A 22,456-nucleotide genomic window follows, 5' to 3' on the forward strand; every position below is an offset into this window, starting at 1 on the left:
ACCCGAGGAGACAATGATGATGAGGAGTCTTTGTTAGGTATCTTCTACAGCTGAAGACCACGTCCGAAGAGCCAGGGGAATTTTGAAGGCCGTCGACCGTTATTCTCGCGAATTAAGACGGTGAGAATCCTAAAGGACCAATGTTAGGGTCCGTCAATCCGGCTCGAAGGACCAATGTTAGGGTCCTACTGGGACTTATAAATAATAACGCGGACTGTATCAAAATAGGCTGGTTTATTCCGCCTTAATTACAGCTTAAAATCCCGGCCAAACAGTTTATAAATTAATTCGGTATTCGTCCGTTGCCGGTGAGGTAGGTAAAGGTGAGTGTGTGTGCCGCGCGCTGCTCGCAGGCCTGCCGCGATGACGTCGCGATCGCCCGCCGCCCGCGCGTCTCCTCCCGTGCGTATGTCGAGTACTCAACATGACACAAGAGGGGAAAGAGGAATTTCAAAACGAGTGGTGACAAATTCAAACACCACCAAAGGAGGTTGTTGTTTTAAATCGACAATTAAAGAAATAGAAAACAGAAGAGGCAAAATGATTGGTCACTTGATACAACATGATACCTAGAAGGAAAGGTGAAAGGAAGAAGAGGGCGCGGAAGACCCAGGAGGAGTTTTGTTGACCAGCTCAAGGAGAAGGCCGGTGTCATGTCGTATCAAGAACTAAAGAGGAAAGCGAAGAATAGGGAAATATGGCGCATACTCCACCGACAAGAGCTATATTAGCTCTTAAATAAGAAGAAATAACGAGCAACGAATTCCCTCTTCGCCCGTGTATAGTACGTCGTTTTAAAATGCGTATGGCCCTTAGTACATTACGCAAGTACTTGTGGTGCACTAGCCTTTAGGAACAGTCAACTAAGAAAGTGGTTTACCACTTTTTGACTCTATTTTAAACACATAAGGTCGAAAAGTGGTAAACCACTTTTTTGGCTGACTGTACTACAAATGCCATACAATTTTATTCATCCTTTCAATAGCTTAAGATCGAGAAGAATGGAGGAAGAAGGGGGAGGCCTTTACCCAGCAGTGGGACACAATAGGCTCATAATATAAATATATGATATTTCAATAACTTACCCAAGTCAGCAACATACGGTCCCTTCCTATAAGTGACCACGCGGCCGCCGACGCGGTCCCTGCCCTCCAGTACGACTACCTCACAGCCAAATGACTGAAGCTGACGAGCGGCTGCCAAACCAGAAACACCTGAAAAGATATTTTATATGGAATTTTAGTTTACTGAACAACTAAGGTTAAATAGGATTCCTTGGAGTTGGGCTGGTCAGTCAAACAGGCCCTTTACACAAGTGTTAGTCATCGTATTGCGAAAAATGACTGTGCTTAGGGGCCCTAACTTAGGGCCCATAAAGGTGGACTGCAAACTGCAACTTGGATTGGAACTGCGTTGGTATGCAGTTCCCATAACCGAATTGGTCCTTGAAGTTAGTGCCATTCATGAAGTCACATCCTTTTTCTCACTTACAAGTAGCGGCAAGTAAGTTTAGCGCTGCCTGATATTGCGCAAAGTTAAAAACAGGTCTCTCAGGGGATTACAGAGGGCGAAGGGTATGCGTCCCCATGCCCAGCTATACCCTGCACATTTCACTTACGTGCCTACTTGTATTTGTTGTAATTCATGTTCAAGTATTTCTGCCTATACATATTATTAGCACACAGTCAATTTAACTCCAAATCCAAGTAATGAAGGACTGACAGAATAGAGATAGCCAAATGGATAATTCAGAGTACCCAACAGGAGTAAACAGGTATTTAGTAGAGTGGCAATCTTAGCTGTTGGAGGCCGAGATACTTTACAGGTCACTAAGCCAATGAAAGTCTGTATGCAAGCTAAATTATAGGCTTTCAAGTAAATGTAATAATTAAATCAACATCTTGAGATTACCTGCTCCAATAATGATGACTTTAGGCCTCTGCTTTCCTTTGGGAGGTGATGGTATTGCTGTAAGCCGCTCATAGATTCCATAGTTTATGAAACCATGTCTCTCCAAGAATGCATGTGTCCTGATGATTAAAGCTGGGTCTCCATTATAAGGGGGCTAAAAATAAGTACAATATCTTTGAGAAGTCTTTATACTTTTCAATGTACATATTTAAAATCCAGTAAATACATGGTGTATGTTGTTGACAACAGTTTTAAAAGTTTCAATCACTTACTTCCATTTTGGCAACAGCATGTTCCTGAATAAGTTGTTTCTTGGGATCTTCAAACCACATCTTTAGGATTCTGTTCCGGATTTGAACAAATGCATGGCTACAGGCTCCTTGCAGATCCGAGAAGCACTCGGCTTCCAAAGATGACATTTTGTCAAATGGCAGCCTTGATTGGAATGCTGCTCCTTCCAAACTGAAATAAATACAAATCAATTAGAGCATTAACAATTCATTATCGATTCTATTACACATGGCCATGAGACCCATTCAAGGTTGGGTGAAGGACAGGTGGAAGGGTGCAGATGATGGCAAGAGACAGGAAGCAGTGGAGGACTTTAGAAGAAACCTTTGTCAAGGGATGAGTTTGAGTTGCTAATGTAAATAAATAATAAATAATGTACTGTAACCAAACTTCAATAATAAAGGCTAGTTTCATTTTATTTTATTTTTATTTATTATTTATTAGACATGGTCATACAGAGTGAACAATATCATCAGATATAAGCAGCTCCACACAAAAGTGAGCCATGTCGATAAGCAATGTCCTCGCACAGCAAATGGTCACAACTTGTCTGAGCTATGTCTATGTTGGCAATCAGCTGTAGCTTCTAGACATGGTTCAGACAAGAAAGCACACTCTGTCGAAGGAAAGACACATGCTGCATCAACTTAACAGGAGTATGCAGAAGAAATTACCCTTATAGTTCAATAATTTTTCAAGCACTAACAACATGATATTAACGATAGGATAAACAGGGCTAACCATAAAAAAGGCATGTATCAAAATGGAAGTTATAACTAAAAATTTTCATAAACAGAAAGTTAAGTTAAATGTACCTGTTGAGCATCTCTTTGTAATTAATCTCCTCAATATCTTCACTTTTGGTTTCGTCCAATATAATCGTCGGTTTCTCATCTTTCTTGGTTTCTTTCCCGTCTGTATTTCGGCTTGAAGTAGACTCTCTTCTACTGCTGACCGTGGTAGGGCTAATAGATGTAATTTTACTCTTTTCAGATTGATCAGACTCGGAATCATCTTGTTTTAATTTCTCATCCAAATCCCGGTTGTCGACCTGAGATCAATAAACATAACCTTACTTATTGTTAATCACTCTAGGTTTTAAAGGCAAAATGAATGCAATTTAACATAGCAAACCTTCACACGCTTGCGGCGACTCATTTCGAAAATTATTTGTGAAAAATTAGACGTTAAAAACAGTCAAAACAACTGCAAGCAGAGCACAAGATTCACGAATCGGGAAACAAAACAAACTAACGTTCAGAAATTGAATTAACCAAATGTCAGTGTCAGATAAGTTAGTGATGTACCAATCATAGTTCATACCGGTTAAGGCTGGGCGCACACCAAAGACCTTTACAGGGGACAGCTTAATCACATTTTTTGCCATACGAAATTGAACCTTATCACTGAAATAGAAAGTCGATTGTATCAGACTAGCGAAAACGGTCCACATGAGAGGGCATTGCGCACACGGAGGCGACAGTTGCACGGCGACATCTTTTGTCTCTGTCGTTACTATATGCGTCCAAGACAAAGACAAAATAAAGACGGCGACATCTTTTGTCTCTGTCGTTAGACAGAGACAAAAAATGTCGCCGTGCAACTGTCGCCTCCGTGTGCGCCCAGGGTAAGAGTATTCCATCAAGGGTTCCATATGGAACTACGGACCCTTCATTAATGAAAATAAGACTGGCGCGACATTTTTTTTAAAGTATTCGGACGATTCTTCTTTCAAAAAATTCGGCCAATAGTGAAATGATATTGATTAAATTTGACTCACATGTAATAATTGCATAATGTATTGTATGCTGTGCCAGATAACTTAGCCAAACGTAGTGATTCAATGCTCTTTGAACTTAGCTGTGATTTTAAGATTATTAATGATTTTCTACCGTTAATTTATTTTTTTAACTTTTTCTTTATGTTCCCACGTAAGTTTTATCAGTCATGACTCATGATCGATCTGTGCAGAATATTAATGAAGGGCCTAACCTAAATAAAATAATATTTGCTATTTAGGAGCTTGCCACGTACGTGACCCCTGTCAAAAGTGGAGGGAGTGTTGTGGATTTTATTTAACCACCCTTGGTTAAAAAAAATCGACAACCTAAATATGTTCATACACTTTTTACACAGTATTTTCACAAATTAAAACTGTACCTATCAAACAGCAATTTTCATAGCTTATGGGCCTTTTTAGATATCGATCCTGTATCTATGCCTAAATTATTTCTAATCGTTTGAGATTATACGGTTGCTTAAAACAATGTGTCTGTAGACAGTCAAGCAAGCCTTTCTTGTCACTAAACAAATTTGATAAATGTAGGGCTCACCAGCCAATCGTGATCATAAAACGCATCCCTCTACACCTTGTCGTTGGCGAAATCATCGACGAGTATAGTTAGTAGTAGTAGTATTGTTACTAAAAATGTATTGAAAATGCAGAGGCGAAGGCTTGATTCCCATAGAAAATATGAATTTCACGCCACCTTTTAGTGTCATGATTTGATTGATCGTATATAGTATAGAAAATATACTGTTTTTTTTTGTATAATCCAGCAAGATCTTAATATTCATAAATTTGATTTAATGTAGAGTCTGTCTGTAAAGATTAAAATGTGGGTGTGTTTAGTAAAAATTCCGACTTTGTCGGTTACCACTAAGTCGAGATTTACTTGTATCTTTATATGAATAAACTGACAAAGCGGCTTTATAGCAATCGACAAAGTGGGACATTTTCCCGTGCACATTCAGAAATAAAGAAATTAGTGTTAAATAAAAAATAAGAATTGGTCAAGGCTTTTAATAGTCTCTGAATAATACAACAATAATAAATCCGGCATGAGTCTATACAAAATATAATTTACGCAGTTTTCGTTTAAAAGCTTTTCCTGAAGTGGTTATGGAGCGGTCCCTCTTCAGAATACCCAACCGTTTCTTGTGGAATAATAGCATTTGAATCAATAGTACCACAAGGACGACACATGCATTCAAGTGGTGCTTTTGTAACCACCTGTAATAAAAAAAATAGATTAAGTATTTTGATCTCGAAAACGGACAATGGTGTAACAGTATTCTCATGTTTATGCTACAAATTTCTATGAATTACAAAATATATACGACAACAAACCTACACACCTTCCTGTACCTATTTTCTTCCTTCTTTGCTTCTGGGCAATACAAATCAACCGTAGCTTCCCGCTCACCAGACTCCTGACAACAATTACATGAACGTTCCATTTGCCAAATTTTGCTCCCTGATACCTGAATAAAATGAAAATAAAATTAAGTTTAGTATATAGAGACATCCTAACAAAATCTCACTCAGTGTACTCAAACATGAACATAGAAATATCACCCCCTTTTTTTGGATAGTCGTTTTAACGTTAGCAGATAGTTCACCTGTAAATAGCTGGTGCATTTTCCAACGCAAGCATACGATGGAATCAACTGTGGTTGGCATCCTGGGTGTTTTAATACATGTACCACCGGTGTCATGACACATTCCTGACCTGCGTATAGTACAGAATAAAAAAGAACGAATACATTGATGTAGACTTTAATTCTTTGATGGTAACTTATTTGTTGTAAGACATTTCATATATATTATTTTTGGTAATTAATAGGTACAGTACAGGCAGTTAAAAAAAGTGAAAAAGCTTGAAAGCTTTACGAACGACTTACAGCTCGATTTAAAAATATATACACATACTGGTAACTTTTTTGATACTTTTTAATAATTTTCCTTTTCGTACATACATACAAACGTAAATAATATTTTTCTCACTGGATATTAAAGGGGTTACAACTATTTTAACCATTTGCAGGAGTATAGAAGTTTCTAATGAGTCGGCAACGCGCATGTGACACTGCTTGAGTTGCAGGCGTTCATAGGTTACAGTGACCGCTTCAGGCGGATCGTATACCTGTTTTGCACCGACGTGGCATAAAAAAAATTATATAAACCACAGTTAAGCCTGTTTACTGCTCCTAAGTTTTACAATAAATCTGAAAAAGTTACAGGTAGGGTAGGGCTAAGTAGTAGGGGCATATACATATATTGGCAAGAAATATGAACATTCAAATGATGTAAAAATATCTTTCACGGTATCCAGGAAAGGGAAATGAGGATTATTTTGGTTGAAAAATAGCTGTCTCTTTTCCTATTTAATATAAAACATCATATCAAATATGCTTACCGGGAGGCAGTTCAACTTCTTGGGTAATAAGACTGGTTTTTATTTGTCTTATCTGACATGTTGACAAAAATAATAAACTGAGCATAATAACGTGACTGTGTATCATTTTTTTATTATTATTATTTATTTTACACTCGTTGTTCACGCTCGCAGCTCAGCACAGACATTGTAAATTACCAAGACGAATAAGCCGTATATAAAGGGTTCTTGATCTATACGATTATTTATGTTAAACTATAAAAATCATTTAAGAAAACATAACCCCAGCAGCGCAAGAACGGGTTTCCTGTTGAGCATACACCGTCAGCCTATTTCCTAACAAGTATTTTATCCATTAGCTCCTAGGAAAATTGATCCATTAATAAATAAAATACATTGTAGAAGTACCTAACATTATCCTGAATATATACGTTTCAAGTTTCAACTCCAACCAAAATAAAACTAAGATGTATTAGTAAGTACTGATGGATAAAAAGCAGGCAATTTTGATGTCAATACGGTACACGTGCGAAAAATATTAAATTCTTAACGAGTGGCAATAAATTAAAACAAGAAAGACTCTTTGTTATTAATTTACACTCTACGTCCTACGTGCATGTAACACCTTGCAAGCTCGCAAAGACTATGGAGACTGCTCACCATCAAGTGGATCCTATGTTTGTTCGCCACCGAATTATAAATAATTAATAATTTGATTTACAAAGTGATTTACGACACGATCAAACTAAATGTGCCAATTTTGAACCACAAGCGTAGCGGGTGGTTTTAAAGAATCAAAACAACCTTTATCATATGGTGTGGTGTAAAAAGTTGAAAGTGCAAAGCGTACGACAGAGTCTCTCATACAATATTGTTATCAAAATTACACTATATTGGAATTCGTGGCAATGCATATAATTGGCTAAAATCATATCTCCACAATAGACAGCAGTACGTACAAATAGAACACCACTTTAAAGACTCTACAGAACTGACAAAACTTCAATCAGAATGGCAAACCATCAATAGTTCAATCCCCCAAGGCAGTGTAATAGGATGTTTGTTATTTTTAATATACATCAATAATCTCCCCAAAACAACCAATAATAAATGTTATATTGTTTTTTTTTTCGCCGACGACATCTCCCTTCTCTTCAGACATGACAACAACTCCGATAACTGCATCAAAATTAAAGAAACTTTCACTAATATCTCTGACTGTCTACAGGACCATAACCTTGTAATAAATACAACCAAAACCAAAATCATACAATTTAGACCGTATCAAAAAAAAAACACCAATTTGACACCACTTCTACAAGATCTCAATATAGAAGAGGAATCTGAATGCACTCTACTAGGAATCACAATAGACTCCCACCTGACCTGGAAAAGCCATGTAGCCAGAATGAAATCTAAACTGTCTTCTTTTATTTTTGCCCTATACATTTTAAAGTCTAACACCCACACCGTGTGTACCAGAAAAGGTCCATACTTTCGAGCAATCCAGATTTACAACAAATTGCCTAACAGAATTACGAATACTCAAAAATTGAACACCTTTACTTCAAAGCTGCAAGCACTGTTAATAGACAAAGCCTACTACTCCATCCAAGAATACATGGAAGACAATTTTAAGTAAGTTACCTACTCTCAAGCACATAATAGACATCCTAATTATAAGTAACTATGTACATAGTTTTAAGAATCTTGCCATACCCTTCACAGGGTGCCATGTGTTCGAATTAAAATAATAAATATTATTATAACATCCTGTATGTACCATGGTAGGTACATACAGGATGTTACAATAATATTTATTACCATGGTAAGCAAATAAATGATTTATGATTTATGATTAAAAATATGTGTCAATTCCATAAAAAAAGGAAATTAGTTAACCGTGACGTCACTCAAATCAATTTCAGAACTATTCCATATTAGGAAACCGTTCTTTATTTAGACAGTTATTAAAAATAAGCTGATTTGACTAAGCAGTGAGTAGCGATAGTAGCCTACAGTTACCCTAACCTAGAAAGGATAAAAGTACTCTTAGCTTGATCACTTAACTTACAAGATATTTAACTTATGTGCTCGAACCCCCGCTGATTGTCATGACGCGTTCCCTTGTAACGTCCTGTAACAATCAAAAGGAGCTGCTATATAAGACTTTAATCTTGGTCTTACAACATTAGTTGATTTGTAGCCACCCAAGGCCATTGTAGTAAAATAAACGTTATACAGAAATAAATCTGTGTCATAGGAGTATTCTTAAAATGTCTTTATGTAAATCAAAACGCTTAGTACTACTTGTTTTTGAAATTTTATTTGTTACTTTAGTTACTTGTTCAGCCGATGAAAACTGTGAAACATCACTGAGTGAAATATTGGTCACAAAGGGTAACTCTACGTTAATTAATAATAAACTAAATTTGTGTAAATATCATTCAAAATTAAATTTAGACTCGAATGGATTTGTTAAGATAAGCAGTGTTTTATGCGTAGTACTTGTTGTACTAGTTTGACTATTTTTTTTTCTTGACTTGCAGAAGAGTATGACGAAATGGGAAGACTGGTCAGATCATGTAATGGAGAGGTGACTGTGAACAAATGTGAAGGAATGTGCAGTAGCCAAGTGCACCCTTCTATTGCAACAATAACAGGGTTCTTAAAGGTATTCGCTCTAAGTTTAACCTCCATGACTAAGTGACTGTAAGACAAATAATTAATTTGACTGTTGTCAGCTGCTAAGTGTATGTTTGTATCTTTATATTTTCACCACAACGTGCATTGCCCTCGAGAGTATTTCAGCATTGACGACCGGTCTGGCTCAGTCGGTAGTGACCCTGCCTGCTGAGCCGAGGTCCTGGGTTCGAATCCCGGTAAGGGCATTTACTTGTGTGATGAGCACAGATATTTGTCCTACAGTCATTAGGTATACTGAGTCATGGATGTTTTCTATGTATATAAGTATGTATTTATCTATTTAAGTATGTATATCGTCGCTTAGCACCCATAGTACAAGCTTTGCTTAGTTTGGGGCTAAGTTGGTCTGTGTATCAATATATTTTTATTTTTTTTATATTGTATAATTTGTATACCCATCACATAACGAACATATTTCCTACCTTAATTCTATGTTTGAAATGTTGTATAAAGTACAAGATATTTATAATGTTCCTCATTTCAGGAATGTCATTGCTGTAGAGAAAATTACCTCAGAGAACGTATCGTTACACTTTCACATTGTTACAATGCCGATGGTGTAAGATTGGAAGATCCTAAACACGCTGTTATGGAAGTAAGGCTTCAAGAGCCAGACGAATGTCAATGTTTTAAATGCGGAGACTATAGCCGATGAAAAACTGTTCACATTAAAATTTATAACTGCGTGATACATATGGGCGATGGATACGTGATGACATAAATTTTACGTAATTTTATGCATAGTGTTATTTATGTTCTAAATTTGGTCAAGGTTTTAAAATTAAATAAATATGAATGATGAGTGTTTTTTTTAACTGAACCACACCCAATTCAAATGTATTTAATGGCATACAACTTCACGCCTACATGATTCAAATGTGACATTTTGTCTACTAATAAGCTGGCTCTGTACTTGTTCACGCGTAAGCACCGCGTAAGGCTTCCCACAGACAGTCTTAAAAATTCATAATCTTAAAAAAAAAATTGTATGCAAATTGACACTGACAGATCTGTCAGTGTCTTGTCAGTGTCAGTTTGAACTGTCAGATTGCATACAATTTTTTTTTAAGATTATGAATTTTTAAGACTGTCTGTGGGAAGCCTATGGCCGGCAACAGACAGTCTTAAAAATTCATAATCTTAAAAAAAAAACATTGCAATCTGACAGTTCAAACTGACACTGACAGATCTGTCAGTGTCAGTTTGCATACAGATCTTTTCTAAGATTATAAATTTTTAAGACTGTCTGTTGCCGGCTTAACTTATGTCATGCATGTCCCAGAAAATAATTTCCAGAAAAACCAAAAAACTGAAAAGTTTGTGAAGGTTTAACGTCCCATAGAAAATTAGTATTATATTCTCCTAATGAGTATTAAAATATTCTTTTGTCTATATTATACCGTTATGCATATTTTTAATTATGGAACCACGTTAGCTAACAGTCGACTGTACCGCACCGCAACCGTAAAGCTAGGAACATACTACGCGGACGTCCGTCGTAAAACGACCGCGACCGCGACCTATCAGTGTGCACGGAACAAAACATCCAGAGAGCCAGATTTCGATCGGACGTCCGTGCGCCCAAGGCCACGTCCGCGTCCGTCGACCGATAGTTTGCACGGTTATGTGTAATGTCATTGTCCAGATTCCCGTCCGCGGTCGATTCACGACGGACGTCCGCGTAGTGTGTTCCTAGCTTCAAACTTATCACGTGAGAACGAGAAAAAAATTTCTCGCTCTCACGTCAGGATGGCAAGCGGATGCAGTGCGGTCGTTTCGTGTGTTACTACTGTTAGTAATTACCGGTTTTATCGCATCACTACCAAAATCATTACTTTGATTGACATTTGTCATATTGTCAATTTGTCATTGAGGCAGGCCATGGAGTGGAAATACACAATAATTGTTCATAATTAATCTAACTCAAAATTGGGCTTATATTGCTTTACTTAGTTAAATTAGTGAATCCACAACCATGGAACTCAACGAAGAATATATTGTTTACTTAATACTGCTATTTTCATGGGCAGAATATTTGTGGGAGTTGTATTTATCTTTGCGGCAGGTACGTATTATTAGGTTATATTTTGTAAATAATTATCTTATTTACGGCGATCAGTCTGCCGTAGTCGGTAGTTAAGCCGATGGTCCCGGGTTCGAATCCCGGTAGGGCCATTTATTTGTGTGATGAACACGGATTTTTATTTTGTTCCCGAGTCATGGGTGTTTTCTATGTATGTATTTATCTATGTAAGTATATATATCGTCCTCTGGCACCCATAGTACAAGCTTTGCCTAGTTAGGGGTTAGGTTGATCTGTGTAAGGTGTCCCCTTTATTTTAACTAAGCTTTAACATATAATCATTATAATGCAGCCAACATAATTAAAATTATATTTTTCAGCTAAAAATCTACAAATCAAACAACACTATTCCTGAGGACTTGAAGGAGATGTTAAACGAAGAATCATTCAAGAAAGCTCGCTTGTATGGTATTGACAAATCACAGTTCAAAATTGTAAAGGAATTTGTTAGTATACTATTAACATCCTTAATACTTTCTCGACGGTGGCTTGCTGTGGCATGGTTTAAATCTGAAAGCGTTTCTAAGTCCCTTAATGTATCTCCAGACAATGAAATATTTGTGACTTGTGTCTTTATGACTATTGTGAATCTATTTAACTATGCTCTAATGTTGCCCTTCAAGATTTATGGCATATTTGTTCTCGAGCAAAAACATGGCTTCAATAAGCAAACAGTTGGATTCTTTATTAAAGACCAAATTAAATCATTGGCTCTGAGCCTCATCATTACCATTCCGATAGTATCTATTGCAGTTTATATCATCATGGTAGGAGGAGATATGTTTGTTGCTTATCTATGGTTGTTTACTACTGTGGTGTCTTTGTTACTATTGATGCTGTACCCTACAGTTATTGCTCCTCTGTTTGACAAGTTTGTGCCTCTGCCCGAGGGTTCTCTAAGGAAAGGAATTGAGGAACTAGCATCAAAGCTGAAGTTTCCACTCACACAAATATATATAGTGGAGGGATCTAAAAGGTCTGCACACAGCAATGCATATTTTGGTGGACTTTTCCGGTCAAAAAGAATTGTGCTCTTTGATACATTGCTCGAAAAATATGATGAAGAGAAAAAGACTTTAACTGGATGTAATGAGAATGAAATTCTAGGGATTCTAGCTCATGAATTGGGACACTGGAGTTGCAACCACTTGACAAAGAACATAGCTTTGACTGAACTTAATTTGTTATTGTTATTTACTGCTTTTGGAGCACTTTTTAAATATTCCTTGTTGTATACTGCTCTTGGATTTCCAGCTGGGCAAGAGCCTATCATTATTGGTTTGATTGTGGTTTTACAATTGATACTAGCTCCATACAATTCAATTTTATCCTTCTTCTTGACCGCATTGTCCAGAAAACATGAGTTTGAGGCTGATAACTTTGCTGTGTCTTTGAATTACCCAAGAGAACTCAGGTCTGCACTTATAAAGCTTGGTAAAGACAATTTGGACTACCCCATATATGATAAGCTATACTCGGCTTGGTACCATTCTCACCCTACCTTGTTGCACCGAATAGAAAATATTAAATCCCAATTAGTTGAGGATAAGAAAAGCTACTAAGAAGTTATTCCGATATGCATTTATGACTACCATATCTCTTATAAGTACATTTTTGTATACCTGGTATTTAATAATGCGAAAATAGTATTTTCTAAAACACATTGCATTTATTTTTTTAATATTACTTAATACAAACATGGCTTTTGTATGTGGGTCAAGAGAATTGCCATATTTACAGTAAATACTGTCCCATATACACAAAAGTAAAGTATCATTTTATATTTTAATTTTTGTATTAAGTTTAGATACATTAGTCTAGTGTTTACCATACATATATCACTGAAAAAGTTACCAGCTCAGCTTGACAATTCATGACTCATTTTGTTGCCAAACACCTGTAACCTGTTGTCTCAAAACTATTTGTTAGAGACATTTCTACTTGTTTATAGTGACCTGATATTAACGTTGTGCATTACCAAAAACACTTAATGCGCGTATTCACTACTTATAAACAATTTTATAAACCATGTTTTGAAACAAAAATGTTTATAGTGAATTAAGCACCTTTATGGTTACAAAATGTCTGACCTAGCACAGTTGGACACTGTTTGTCGGACTTCGTCATGGAATGGTATGACTTACTATTCTAGACATAAGTTTTTAATGTTGTGATGATAAAAAGCTAAACGAAGTTTGCACTGATAATTAAATTTATATAACCTTACCACAAAATTAATATTTTGAAATAACCCCCGACCGCGACATAGTAGACCGATTTTTATGAAACATGGCTAAGAACACTCCCAACTAACTCAGCCAAGAAAACTTTCAGACAAAAAAACTAAATCTTAATCGGTTCATCCGTTCGGGAGCTACGATGCCACAGACAGACACACACAGACAGACAGACACGTCACACACGACACACACAACACGTCAGACACGTAACTTATAACACCCCGTCGTTTTTGCGTCGGGGCGGGGGTTATAAACTGTCTATTAATAAAAACATTAAGTACTACTTACCGCGTACACAATATACACATCTTTATACCTACTGAAACTTTTCCCATAATTATGTACCTACGTCTATATTTATATGTATACAATATACCACAGAATATATAATAGTACAAGTACAGAAGGCTCACTCCTTTGAAGTTCACAAAACGCCGCCATTCTAAATTATTACCTACATTAACAAACGGACCGCACGCGTGCAGACGACATTGAATTCTATTGCGCCGCGCGAAGGTCGTCGCCACTGAATGGGCCGCGAACTCGCGGCCGCCGGCATGTACTTGTAGCGCGGTGAAAGGATCGCGGAGTGAGCCGCCCCTGAATATACACATAATGTAAGTATGTTGTATTTCGTGTAGGTATTTTTAAAAACCTACAGTTAGGCCAAGTAGCTATCTATACTTGAGGCTACAGAAAAATAATTGTTGTAATAGGAATAAGTAATATTACTCTAATGAATGTATAGGGTAATTGATTGCAGTTCAGGGTTCGGCATTAAAAACTTATCAGTTGGAACCATTTCATAGAATTGATAAGAGTAATAAAACCGCCATCAGATCACTCCTGGATACAAATTAACATTGTTTCAAATGTTTTTTTTAATGCCGAAACCGAAACTTCACTTTCAGGTTTAACGTTGTCAGTCATGGTATAAACGTACATCTTTTTAATAAATGTTTCAATACAAAGGAAATCGGGTTTATTTTACCGTATTATATTTCAGTGCCTGTGTGGTGACGGGTTAAGAATTTCACCACCCCCTTTCTTCCCGTGGGTGCCGTAGAAGGCGACTATGGGATATGGGTTAAATTGTGGCGTAGGCGAGAGGCTTCGTTTTCTTTCAACTCCTTATTTACCAAGAGTGGCACTGAAGCTTTAGTAGTTTCATGTGTTCTGCCTACCCCTTTATGGGATACAGGCGTGATTGTATGTTGTTGTTGTTGTATATTTCAGTTAGGGGTTTCCCAAACCTATCGACGCGGAATCGACTCTATCCGAACACAAATCGCTCGTTAGTATGAACTTATGAAGAGTGAAGACGCTCACGTCACGCGTCGTCGTCGCTGAAGCCATGCGCACGCAATACGCATGTTCATACTAACGAGCGAAAGCAGACTTCGCGTCGATAGGTTTGGGGAGACCCTTATAGGTCGACCGCCACCGTGGCGTACCATATTCAACTGTACGCCACGTGAATACGGAGAAGCGATAGAGAGAAATATCCGCCGCAACTTACGTGAACGATTGTGCTCTTGAAAAAGACCCACCCCCAGACAGACTACGCCTTTCTATTTCTATGCATATTCGAGAGATAGATAAAGAAATTTCGTTTTCACATCACCCATTCGGAAAGGGTAGTTTTCTTGCGTGAGGAGGGAGCAAAAGCAGTTTTCAGATGGCTTTGTGTTGCCAGTATAAAATATTAACACAACGTCAATTAGAGGGTGCGCCCACGGGCGACTTTTCGAAGCGACTTTTGTCGCGACCATCATAGGCTAGTATGAAAGTGCGCTCACGAAGCGACGCAACTTTTCATACAAATACGTAAGTCGCCGAGCAACTTTGTCGCCCGTGGTCGCGCACCCTTACCTAAGTGCGTAATGTTTTTATAACAGTGAATTCATATTTTGGAATTTCGTCCTCATAGATGATGTGAAAAGCAGTAAGGTATGTGTCACATGGTATGGTAGCAAAATTTCGGAGCGTTTTCGAGAATTCCCCGCTACGCTCAGGATTCAATTATAAAACCCTTAGCTTCGTTCTGGATTCAATTTACGCCCTTGCCGTAAATATGTAATTTTGCTCTCTTGTGACACAATCTACTATTAAAAGACAGCCTTTAAGTAGGTATTAGTATATTAATGTTATTATTAGTGCTCAAAAAAAGTCTCGCGACCGTAATTAATTATAACATGGCAGAATGGGCGTGCTACTCGTTCGTCCTTTGCAAAAAGTTCACTTTTTTCGACAACCACATTGGCGTCTCACTGAGTTGTTCAGCCTGCTCCATGGTGTCAGGCAAAGGACGGTTCTTGGTTTCAGGCAAGGGTACAACCACCAGCATTTGGGCAAATACTAGGACAGCCATTATGTACAAGGATAAATCAGGAAGCAAATCGTTAAGGCCCGCCACCAATGGTGCCACCATAGAGCCGATCCGGGCGAACGTTGAAACACCGCTTACTCCTACGTTTCGTCCCAATGTTGGATACAGTTCACCAGAAAAGAGGTACAGTACAGGAACCGTTCCCTGAAAGTAATTAAAATTATTTATTTATCTAATAAGCAAACATTTATTGATTATATATTACCTTTAAAATATACTCTATGATTATATGGGCAATTTCAGAATTTGGGTCCCCCTAATTAGCGTAAGTATTTAACGCGTAATTATCGTCACAAAACTGACAGTGAGTAAATTTTTGTTAACAACTTACGCTAATTGGGGGGTCCCAAATTCTAAAAATTCCCATATATAACTACGTATATAGCTTATATCTGCGGGACCCCTTCCCCTTACGGATACACTTCGACTTCGACATAATATTATGGGGATTTGGGGTTTGTGCAGTACATTTTTTAAAAAATATTTTTAAGCGGGTTACTCACGTATTAAGTCGATATAGCGTTCGACATGTTTCGGCTCAATTTCGAGAGCCTTTCTCAAGAGTAGCGACACCCCGCCTTTACATGTCGAGAGCGCGACGCATACTGCGGGCGCTTGCTCGGTGCGGTTTTTTTTTAAATATGTATGAGTCTCACGGGAGTTTTATAGTTAAAGTACATTTTTTGTTTATTCTAAGTAGGGGACCCCGCGATTCTAAGTTTGTAGTTATTGAGAGGTATGCACACTACCAATTATTTTCCTCTCGTATGCCGGAACGTGGATCCACGCTCATAGAAATGGAATTCTAATTAATTTTAAATTAGAGTTCAATACCTACGAACGCGGATCCACGCTCCGGCACACGGCGATTTAAGCCACTAGACTATCTAAAGTAAACTTTTTAATATTTCCAATTTGTCCACACATAGAGATATAAGCAAGGATAGAGTCCGCACACAATACGACTTCTTACCAAAATGCTTAGGTACTCTGCATAGGCTATAAGATTCTTGACTACAGCTAGCGTCAAGTACTGGTTTTGTCAGTACCGCTATTTGACACTAGATGTCATAAGTGCCGCGATTGCGAAGTTGCGTAAAATGTCTATAAAAAGGTATTGTTCTACAATTTACAACAAATATCCTGTCCCGCTATAATATTAAGGTGCAATAGTTAGGGTAATTCCGAATGCCAGAAATGCTCGGGTAATTCCGAAGGGGAATCTTGATATGATGGAAATAATGGTGATTTTTATGCGACTTTCGGAATTACCCTAATGCACCTTACTTATTTTTCAATGGTCCACGAGCCATGACTCGGTAAAGAATATATAAATACAATGAAGTAAAACTGTAACATACTGCCATGCCCCCAAATCCTATTCCAGCAAAAACAAGTCTGGGCCAGTCATTCGTAAACACATTTCGTGGTACCAAAAGTATGCATATGAAACAGAGAGCCGTCAGCCCTTCAAATATCGCCAAAGTTATTTTTCGTCCCATCTTCATAATTACGAAAACACAGACAATCGGACCGAGCGAAGAAATTAACCCGCTTATCATTACGGATAGGAAGATATTATCTCCAATCCAGCCAAGATATTGGGCTAATACATAGAAACATAAGCCAGTGCAGAACCTGAAAAAGGTAATAATATAATTACTGATACGTACATCAAGTCAAGATATTAAATAGATTCGGACAAAGTGCCAAAAAAAGTATACACGACTTTATATAGGCTACTTGCATCCTAGTCAAATCAGCTTCTTTTTTAAGAACTGTCAAAACGAATTAAAACTTGCTAATAAGGTATTTATATGAAATTGAATTGAGTGACGTCACGGTCAACTCAGTTACTTTATATATTTCTACCTGACATATATAAAGTAATTTCTGTCCATGTTTTTCGTATAATTATCTGGTGCTTTAATTCGTGCATGGTATAATAGTTATTTGTTTATACAAGGGGGCAAAGTTGTATTTTAACGCCGAGTGTGGAATTGAAAAACGAGCAAGTGAAAGGATTCTATAGTTGAACCACGAGCGAAGCGAGTGGTTCGAGAATAGAATCCTGAACTTGCGAGTTTTTGAACACACGTGAAGTAAAATACATTTGCACCCGAGTGTAACACAAAACTTTTCCCCTCACTATAGCGAGGAAACTACAATGCAAAAAAATGCGTTTATCACTGCATCCAGTAGTTCCACAGGTGGTAAATCATCTTTATTACTAGATTCACCTACTTTTATCAATTTTAAAGCAGTTAATTTGACTTTATTCAAGGTCAAATCACTTTACCCACTAGTGGATAAAATGCGTTTTTACCCGTTGGTATTAAAGGACAAAACACGTGTTTCCGAGCTAGTGAGGGGAAAAATACATTTGCACCCGAGTGTAACGCAAAACTTTTCCCCTCACTATAGCGAGGAAACTACAACGCAAAATAGTACATTACGATACAAGTGCACAAAAAAGGAAGTTCGAAACGAGTGGCGATAAATTAAAACACGACCGAAGGGAGTGTTTTAAATCGACACGAGTTACGAATTTCCTTTTTGCACGTGTATCGTACGACGTTTTTCAGTACAGATGAGCCTCCGAAGTTTCGACCTGGCATATAATGACCACTTCTCGAACTAGTGCGTAAAAAAACGACCATCTGTACTGAAAAATTCGTTTATCACTGCTTCCAGTAGTTCCACAGGTGGTAAATCATTCTTTATTACTAGATTCACCTACTTTTATCAATTTTATAGCAGTTAATTTGACTTTATTCAAGGTCAAATTACTATACCCACTAGTGGATAAAATGCGTTTTTACCCGCTGGTTTTAAAGGACAAAACACGTGTTTCCGAGCTAGTGAGGGGAAAAATATTTTATTTCAACTACAGTCAAGTTCCCTATTATTGCATAGGCGCATATATGTTTAGCGAAGGATTAAAAGTGAAAATAGGGTCTAAAAATGGTAATTTTTTTTCTAGGAACTTGATACAACACCCGCTACTGACTAAACTCAACTCAATTCTATACCAATGAATAGACAGCATCACAGTTCTCGATCGCATGGTCTTTAGTTTTATGAAAGTCCAGAAACTTGGAGGACTTTGTGGACGTCCCTTAGCATTCATTAACATTTCCTTGACTTTGTACTTGTTGAAGTTTCTTTTATTTATACGGGCTGCTTTTTCCAGTACATCTGAAATGACAATTGTCTGTTCTATGCTGCATACTATGCTTGATTTTAAAGTACCTGCCACTATACTAATATAGGTATGACAAGATATACTGAAAGAGCTAAACTGGGAAGCCGTAATAAGTAATTCGCCTTTTCGAGACGCCTTTTACGCGATACTTATATTTTTTCTTTATACCACATCGGTGGCAAACAGGTATATGGCCCGCCTGAGGAAAAGCGGTCACCCCAACCTATATGGAAGCCTGCAACTCAAGGGGTGTCACATGCGCGTTGCCGACCTATTAGAAACTTGTACACTCCTTTTTTGAAGAACCCCATACTGTAATTCATCGGGAATACCTCAACAGAGAGCTTATTCCACAGCCGGAGCGTTCGTGGGAGGAATCTATTTCCATAAGGCGCTGATCGTTCTGAACCGTCCGGACTTCACACGCGGAAGACGAGAACGACCACACCCGAACATTTACGTACATAATAACATAGAGACGCCGCAGACGACGTCGCCGTCGACGGATCAGAACGACCATCGCCTAATCAAAAACAATTTGAAGCCTTTAGTCTAAAAAAATAATTTAGTTTAAATATATGTTTAAGTCGATAAGTTACCTTCAAAATATTCGAGTGTTATAATTACCGTAAGCTTCCTTTACATTTCCGGTGGCCAACAACCATCTCGGCGATTCATAAATACAGAACCAATACCATATGAAAAATGATGATAATGTCGACAGTGCAAATTGTAGGCTTCTCCAGTCTCTGAGCCAGAATGCCAATCCCGTCATGACGGGGTTGCCCAATCCGAACGGCAACTGGTAAAGGACGGGTATTATCGTGCGCCATTTACCACCCACAACCTGTTGACAAAGTGTCTCTGAAGTTATTCAAAGCAAATAATGTGGCCTGACCCTTTAGCACAACTTGCCGTGTCGCGCGCGAGTCCATACATCAAGCGCGACTCCAAGTATGCACTCGCGCGCGACAAGGCAAGTTGTGCTAGAGGGGCTGGTTTAGTCCCCCTTTGCTTCCATGTATGATAGAGGCGAAAGAGACAGCCAAGCGTACTGCTTCTCGAAAGCCAAGATGTAGCAGACTAGCAGAGTACCGATACAAAACACAACACATCGGTCGGGTCTCTACCATAATTAAGTTGAAGTTGTCGGCGGGGGTTGTTGGATTTGACAAAAGACATTTTTCAGTGACAAACAAACTAATATTTAAAGTGAGAGTAGATACTCGTTAAACTGTACCTACCTTGCCTATTGTTTGAGTTGTACAGAAAGCGATAACGTGTAGGGTGTATTTATAAGACACGAAACAATACTTACTTCGATCACTAATACAAATGATATAATCCCTACTCCCCCAGAAGCTAGGGCCAAAACAAATCTGCAAGCAAGGAACAACCAGTATGAGGGCACAACACTAGCGGCGAAACTCATGACTGTTTGAATGACTATGGAAATCATTAGTGGATTTTTTCTACCATATTTATCGGCCAATTTCCCGAATACGACACTACCTATAAGAAAGCCCCACATTAGGACAACCTGTGTAAACTGAAACAAAAGAAAAACTGACATTATTAATTTGTTATCGTATCAATATAACTTTCACGGTACACCACGGCTTCAAAGGGTGTTTAACCCATAGCAAAGAATATAATATATAGCCTGTCATTACCATAGCTGGGCATTAACTCGTTAATCCGTTAATCGTTAATTAACGAAGTTAACATTTCGATTAACGGATTAACTTTTAAGTTAACTTGAAAAAATGTTAACGGACTCGTTAACTTCCGTTAAATTTCTCCGAGTCCGTTAATCGTTAATCTAGTAGGGCACAGGCGCCATCTGCGCTGCGAAAAACACGTTCTGAACGCTACTATAAAAGCCCGAAGTACGGCAAATCCTATGATTTGCCGGTAAATCCTAGGTTTTACCGATGTCGATTGCTAAAAGTCTGAAATATTACCTAAAAAAGTATTCTTCACGTGGATTTGCTTTTACTAACTTTGATTCGGTGAATCCTAAGCTTTACCATGGCGACTGTTGTAATGATAGGGCAGCAAATTCGAGCCCTATTTACGACCACATTCGCTTCCCTATCCTCTATCGCCCAAAGTGCCACAACAGTCCCGTCACCGCCAGCATCTCTCCTGACACAGCTCTTGGCAGTAGCTCAGGCGATCACTGCCTTCCACGTGCAGCCTAGAGTTCAATAGGCTAGCTGTACTTCGGCCTTTTACAGAAATATAATACGTTATAGTGGATACTGATGCAACTAAATATTTAAAGAAAAGTTCATTTTTCTTCACGTGTTAACGGATTAACGATTAACTTTAACTAACGTTAAATTTGTCGAAATGTATCGCTTTAACGATTAACGAAGTTAACTTTTTAGTAACGGATTAGCGATTAACGAAGTTAACTATTTGATTAACGGTGCCCAGCTATGGTCATTACATTAAAAGTAAATTATCTTGCTATCTAAAATATTCTAAATAAAAATGCATAGGTAATTAGGTAGTCAAACAACATACGGTCAATAACGGTCACAATTTTTACACTCTACCGAACATACGAAAGCTTTCCACGTACTTAGATCACTTTGCTGAGTCCGTCCATAACCAGGTAAGAGGCTATATTAAGAGCCTAATGCTAAATATTTATTACTAGCTTTTGCACGCGGCTTTGCTCGCGTTAGAAAGAGACAAAAAGTAGCTTATGACACTCTCCATCTCTTCAACTATCTCCACTTAAAAAATCTCGTCAATTCATCGCTCCGTTTTGCCGTCAAAGACGGACAAAGAAACAGACACACACACTTTCCCATTTATAATATTAGTATGGATAGTCTAGCTAAATATACTTACGTTGACCATCCACTGTCGATCACACACCAAATTCCACTCTACTGTAATAGTGTTAGTGAACACAGATACGTTGTATTCAAAGTTTTCGCACTTTACCAATGGTATCAGACTTCTGCTCAGCGTTGGATAGAGTCGTAAGATCTCTGGGTCGAAAATCATACATGGGTTCTCCTCTACAAGCTAAAAACGTAGAAATCTTAGAAAAATAATTAGGTCGCATAAAAAAAAACCTCGCCTGGTCAGCTTTCGATTTTTCTATGCAATTTGCCAGAATTAAGTCATAACCGGAAAATTACACTGAATGCTCCAAAAATGAGCACATTAGACTTGAGATTTGAGATCATAATATAATTAGAGAGGTACCTAACCCACCTACACAAAGTGATCTCAAATGGCTCCTTGTTACTTATTTATCGTTATTTTCTACACTATATTACGTTTTTCAATAACAAAAGACATTGCAATAGAGTAGGTAGGTATTACTGTTTCTTGAAGGTAAGTGTAAGCTAAGTATTTTATGGTAAAAAAATATGATCACTGACCGGAAGTGAAATTTCTCGCCATTTATCATCCGAAATCTCTGAAAAC

General features: G+C 37.9%; 5 protein-coding genes across 6 annotated transcripts in view; 2 read left to right on the top strand and 3 right to left on the bottom strand.

Moving 5' to 3' along the window:
* LOC125229312 (lysine-specific histone demethylase 1A) overlaps window positions 1-3,441 on the bottom strand; it is a 410,072-nt gene extending 406,631 nt beyond the window's left edge. The window contains exons 1-5 of the mRNA XM_048134117.1: window positions 3,337-3,441; window positions 3,018-3,253; window positions 2,184-2,373; window positions 1,912-2,065; window positions 1,086-1,214 (exon numbers count right to left, since the gene is read on the bottom strand). Of these exons, the coding sequence (XP_047990074.1) occupies window positions 1,086-1,214; window positions 1,912-2,065; window positions 2,184-2,373; window positions 3,018-3,253; window positions 3,337-3,360 (733 nt within the window). The 5' untranslated portion in view covers window positions 3,361-3,441. The remainder of the gene's footprint in view (window positions 1-1,085; window positions 1,215-1,911; window positions 2,066-2,183; window positions 2,374-3,017; window positions 3,254-3,336) is intronic.
* A 1,549-nt stretch (window positions 3,442-4,990) lies between these two features.
* LOC125229317 (bursicon) lies at window positions 4,991-15,070 on the bottom strand. 2 transcript variants are annotated; one of them, XM_048134126.1, is made up of 5 exons: window positions 14,929-15,070; window positions 8,455-8,517; window positions 5,605-5,714; window positions 5,341-5,466; window positions 4,991-5,215 (listed from the first exon to the last, which is right to left on the bottom strand). In XM_048134126.1, the coding sequence occupies exons 3-5, from the start codon at window positions 5,698-5,700 to the stop codon at window positions 5,081-5,083; spliced, it is 357 nt and encodes a 118-aa protein (XP_047990083.1). In that variant the 5' UTR covers window positions 5,701-5,714; window positions 8,455-8,517; window positions 14,929-15,070; the 3' UTR covers window positions 4,991-5,080. The 2 variants fall into 2 exon arrangements, with proteins under 2 accessions (XP_047990083.1, XP_047990082.1); XM_048134125.1 differs by lacking the exons at window positions 8,455-8,517; window positions 14,929-15,070 and adding an exon at window positions 6,402-6,551.
* LOC125229318 (partner of bursicon) lies at window positions 8,596-9,882 on the top strand. The gene is made up of 3 exons (XM_048134127.1): window positions 8,596-8,780; window positions 8,930-9,054; window positions 9,571-9,882. Exons 1-3 carry the CDS (start codon window positions 8,657-8,659, stop codon window positions 9,739-9,741), a joined length of 420 nt encoding a protein of 139 aa, XP_047990084.1. The 5' UTR covers window positions 8,596-8,656; the 3' UTR covers window positions 9,742-9,882.
* LOC125229315 (CAAX prenyl protease 1 homolog) lies at window positions 10,950-13,496 on the top strand. Its single transcript, XM_048134123.1, has 2 exons — window positions 10,950-11,151; window positions 11,490-13,496. Exons 1-2 carry the CDS (start codon window positions 11,062-11,064, stop codon window positions 12,729-12,731), a joined length of 1,332 nt encoding a protein of 443 aa, XP_047990080.1. The 5' UTR covers window positions 10,950-11,061; the 3' UTR covers window positions 12,732-13,496.
* A 509-nt stretch (window positions 15,071-15,579) lies between the features above and the next one.
* Window positions 15,580-20,546, bottom strand: LOC125229316 (organic cation transporter protein-like). Its single transcript, XM_048134124.1, has 5 exons — window positions 20,322-20,546; window positions 19,631-19,850; window positions 18,831-18,996; window positions 17,160-17,436; window positions 15,580-15,942 (listed from the first exon to the last, which is right to left on the bottom strand). Exons 1-5 carry the CDS (start codon window positions 20,532-20,534, stop codon window positions 15,622-15,624), a joined length of 1,197 nt encoding a protein of 398 aa, XP_047990081.1. The 5' UTR covers window positions 20,535-20,546; the 3' UTR covers window positions 15,580-15,621.
* Between the last annotated feature and the right edge of the window lie 1,910 nt (window positions 20,547-22,456).

This window comes from Leguminivora glycinivorella, chromosome 9 (genome assembly GCF_023078275.1).
Source record: "Leguminivora glycinivorella isolate SPB_JAAS2020 chromosome 9, LegGlyc_1.1, whole genome shotgun sequence".
Classification (NCBI taxonomy): Eukaryota; Metazoa; Arthropoda; class Insecta; order Lepidoptera; family Tortricidae; genus Leguminivora; species Leguminivora glycinivorella.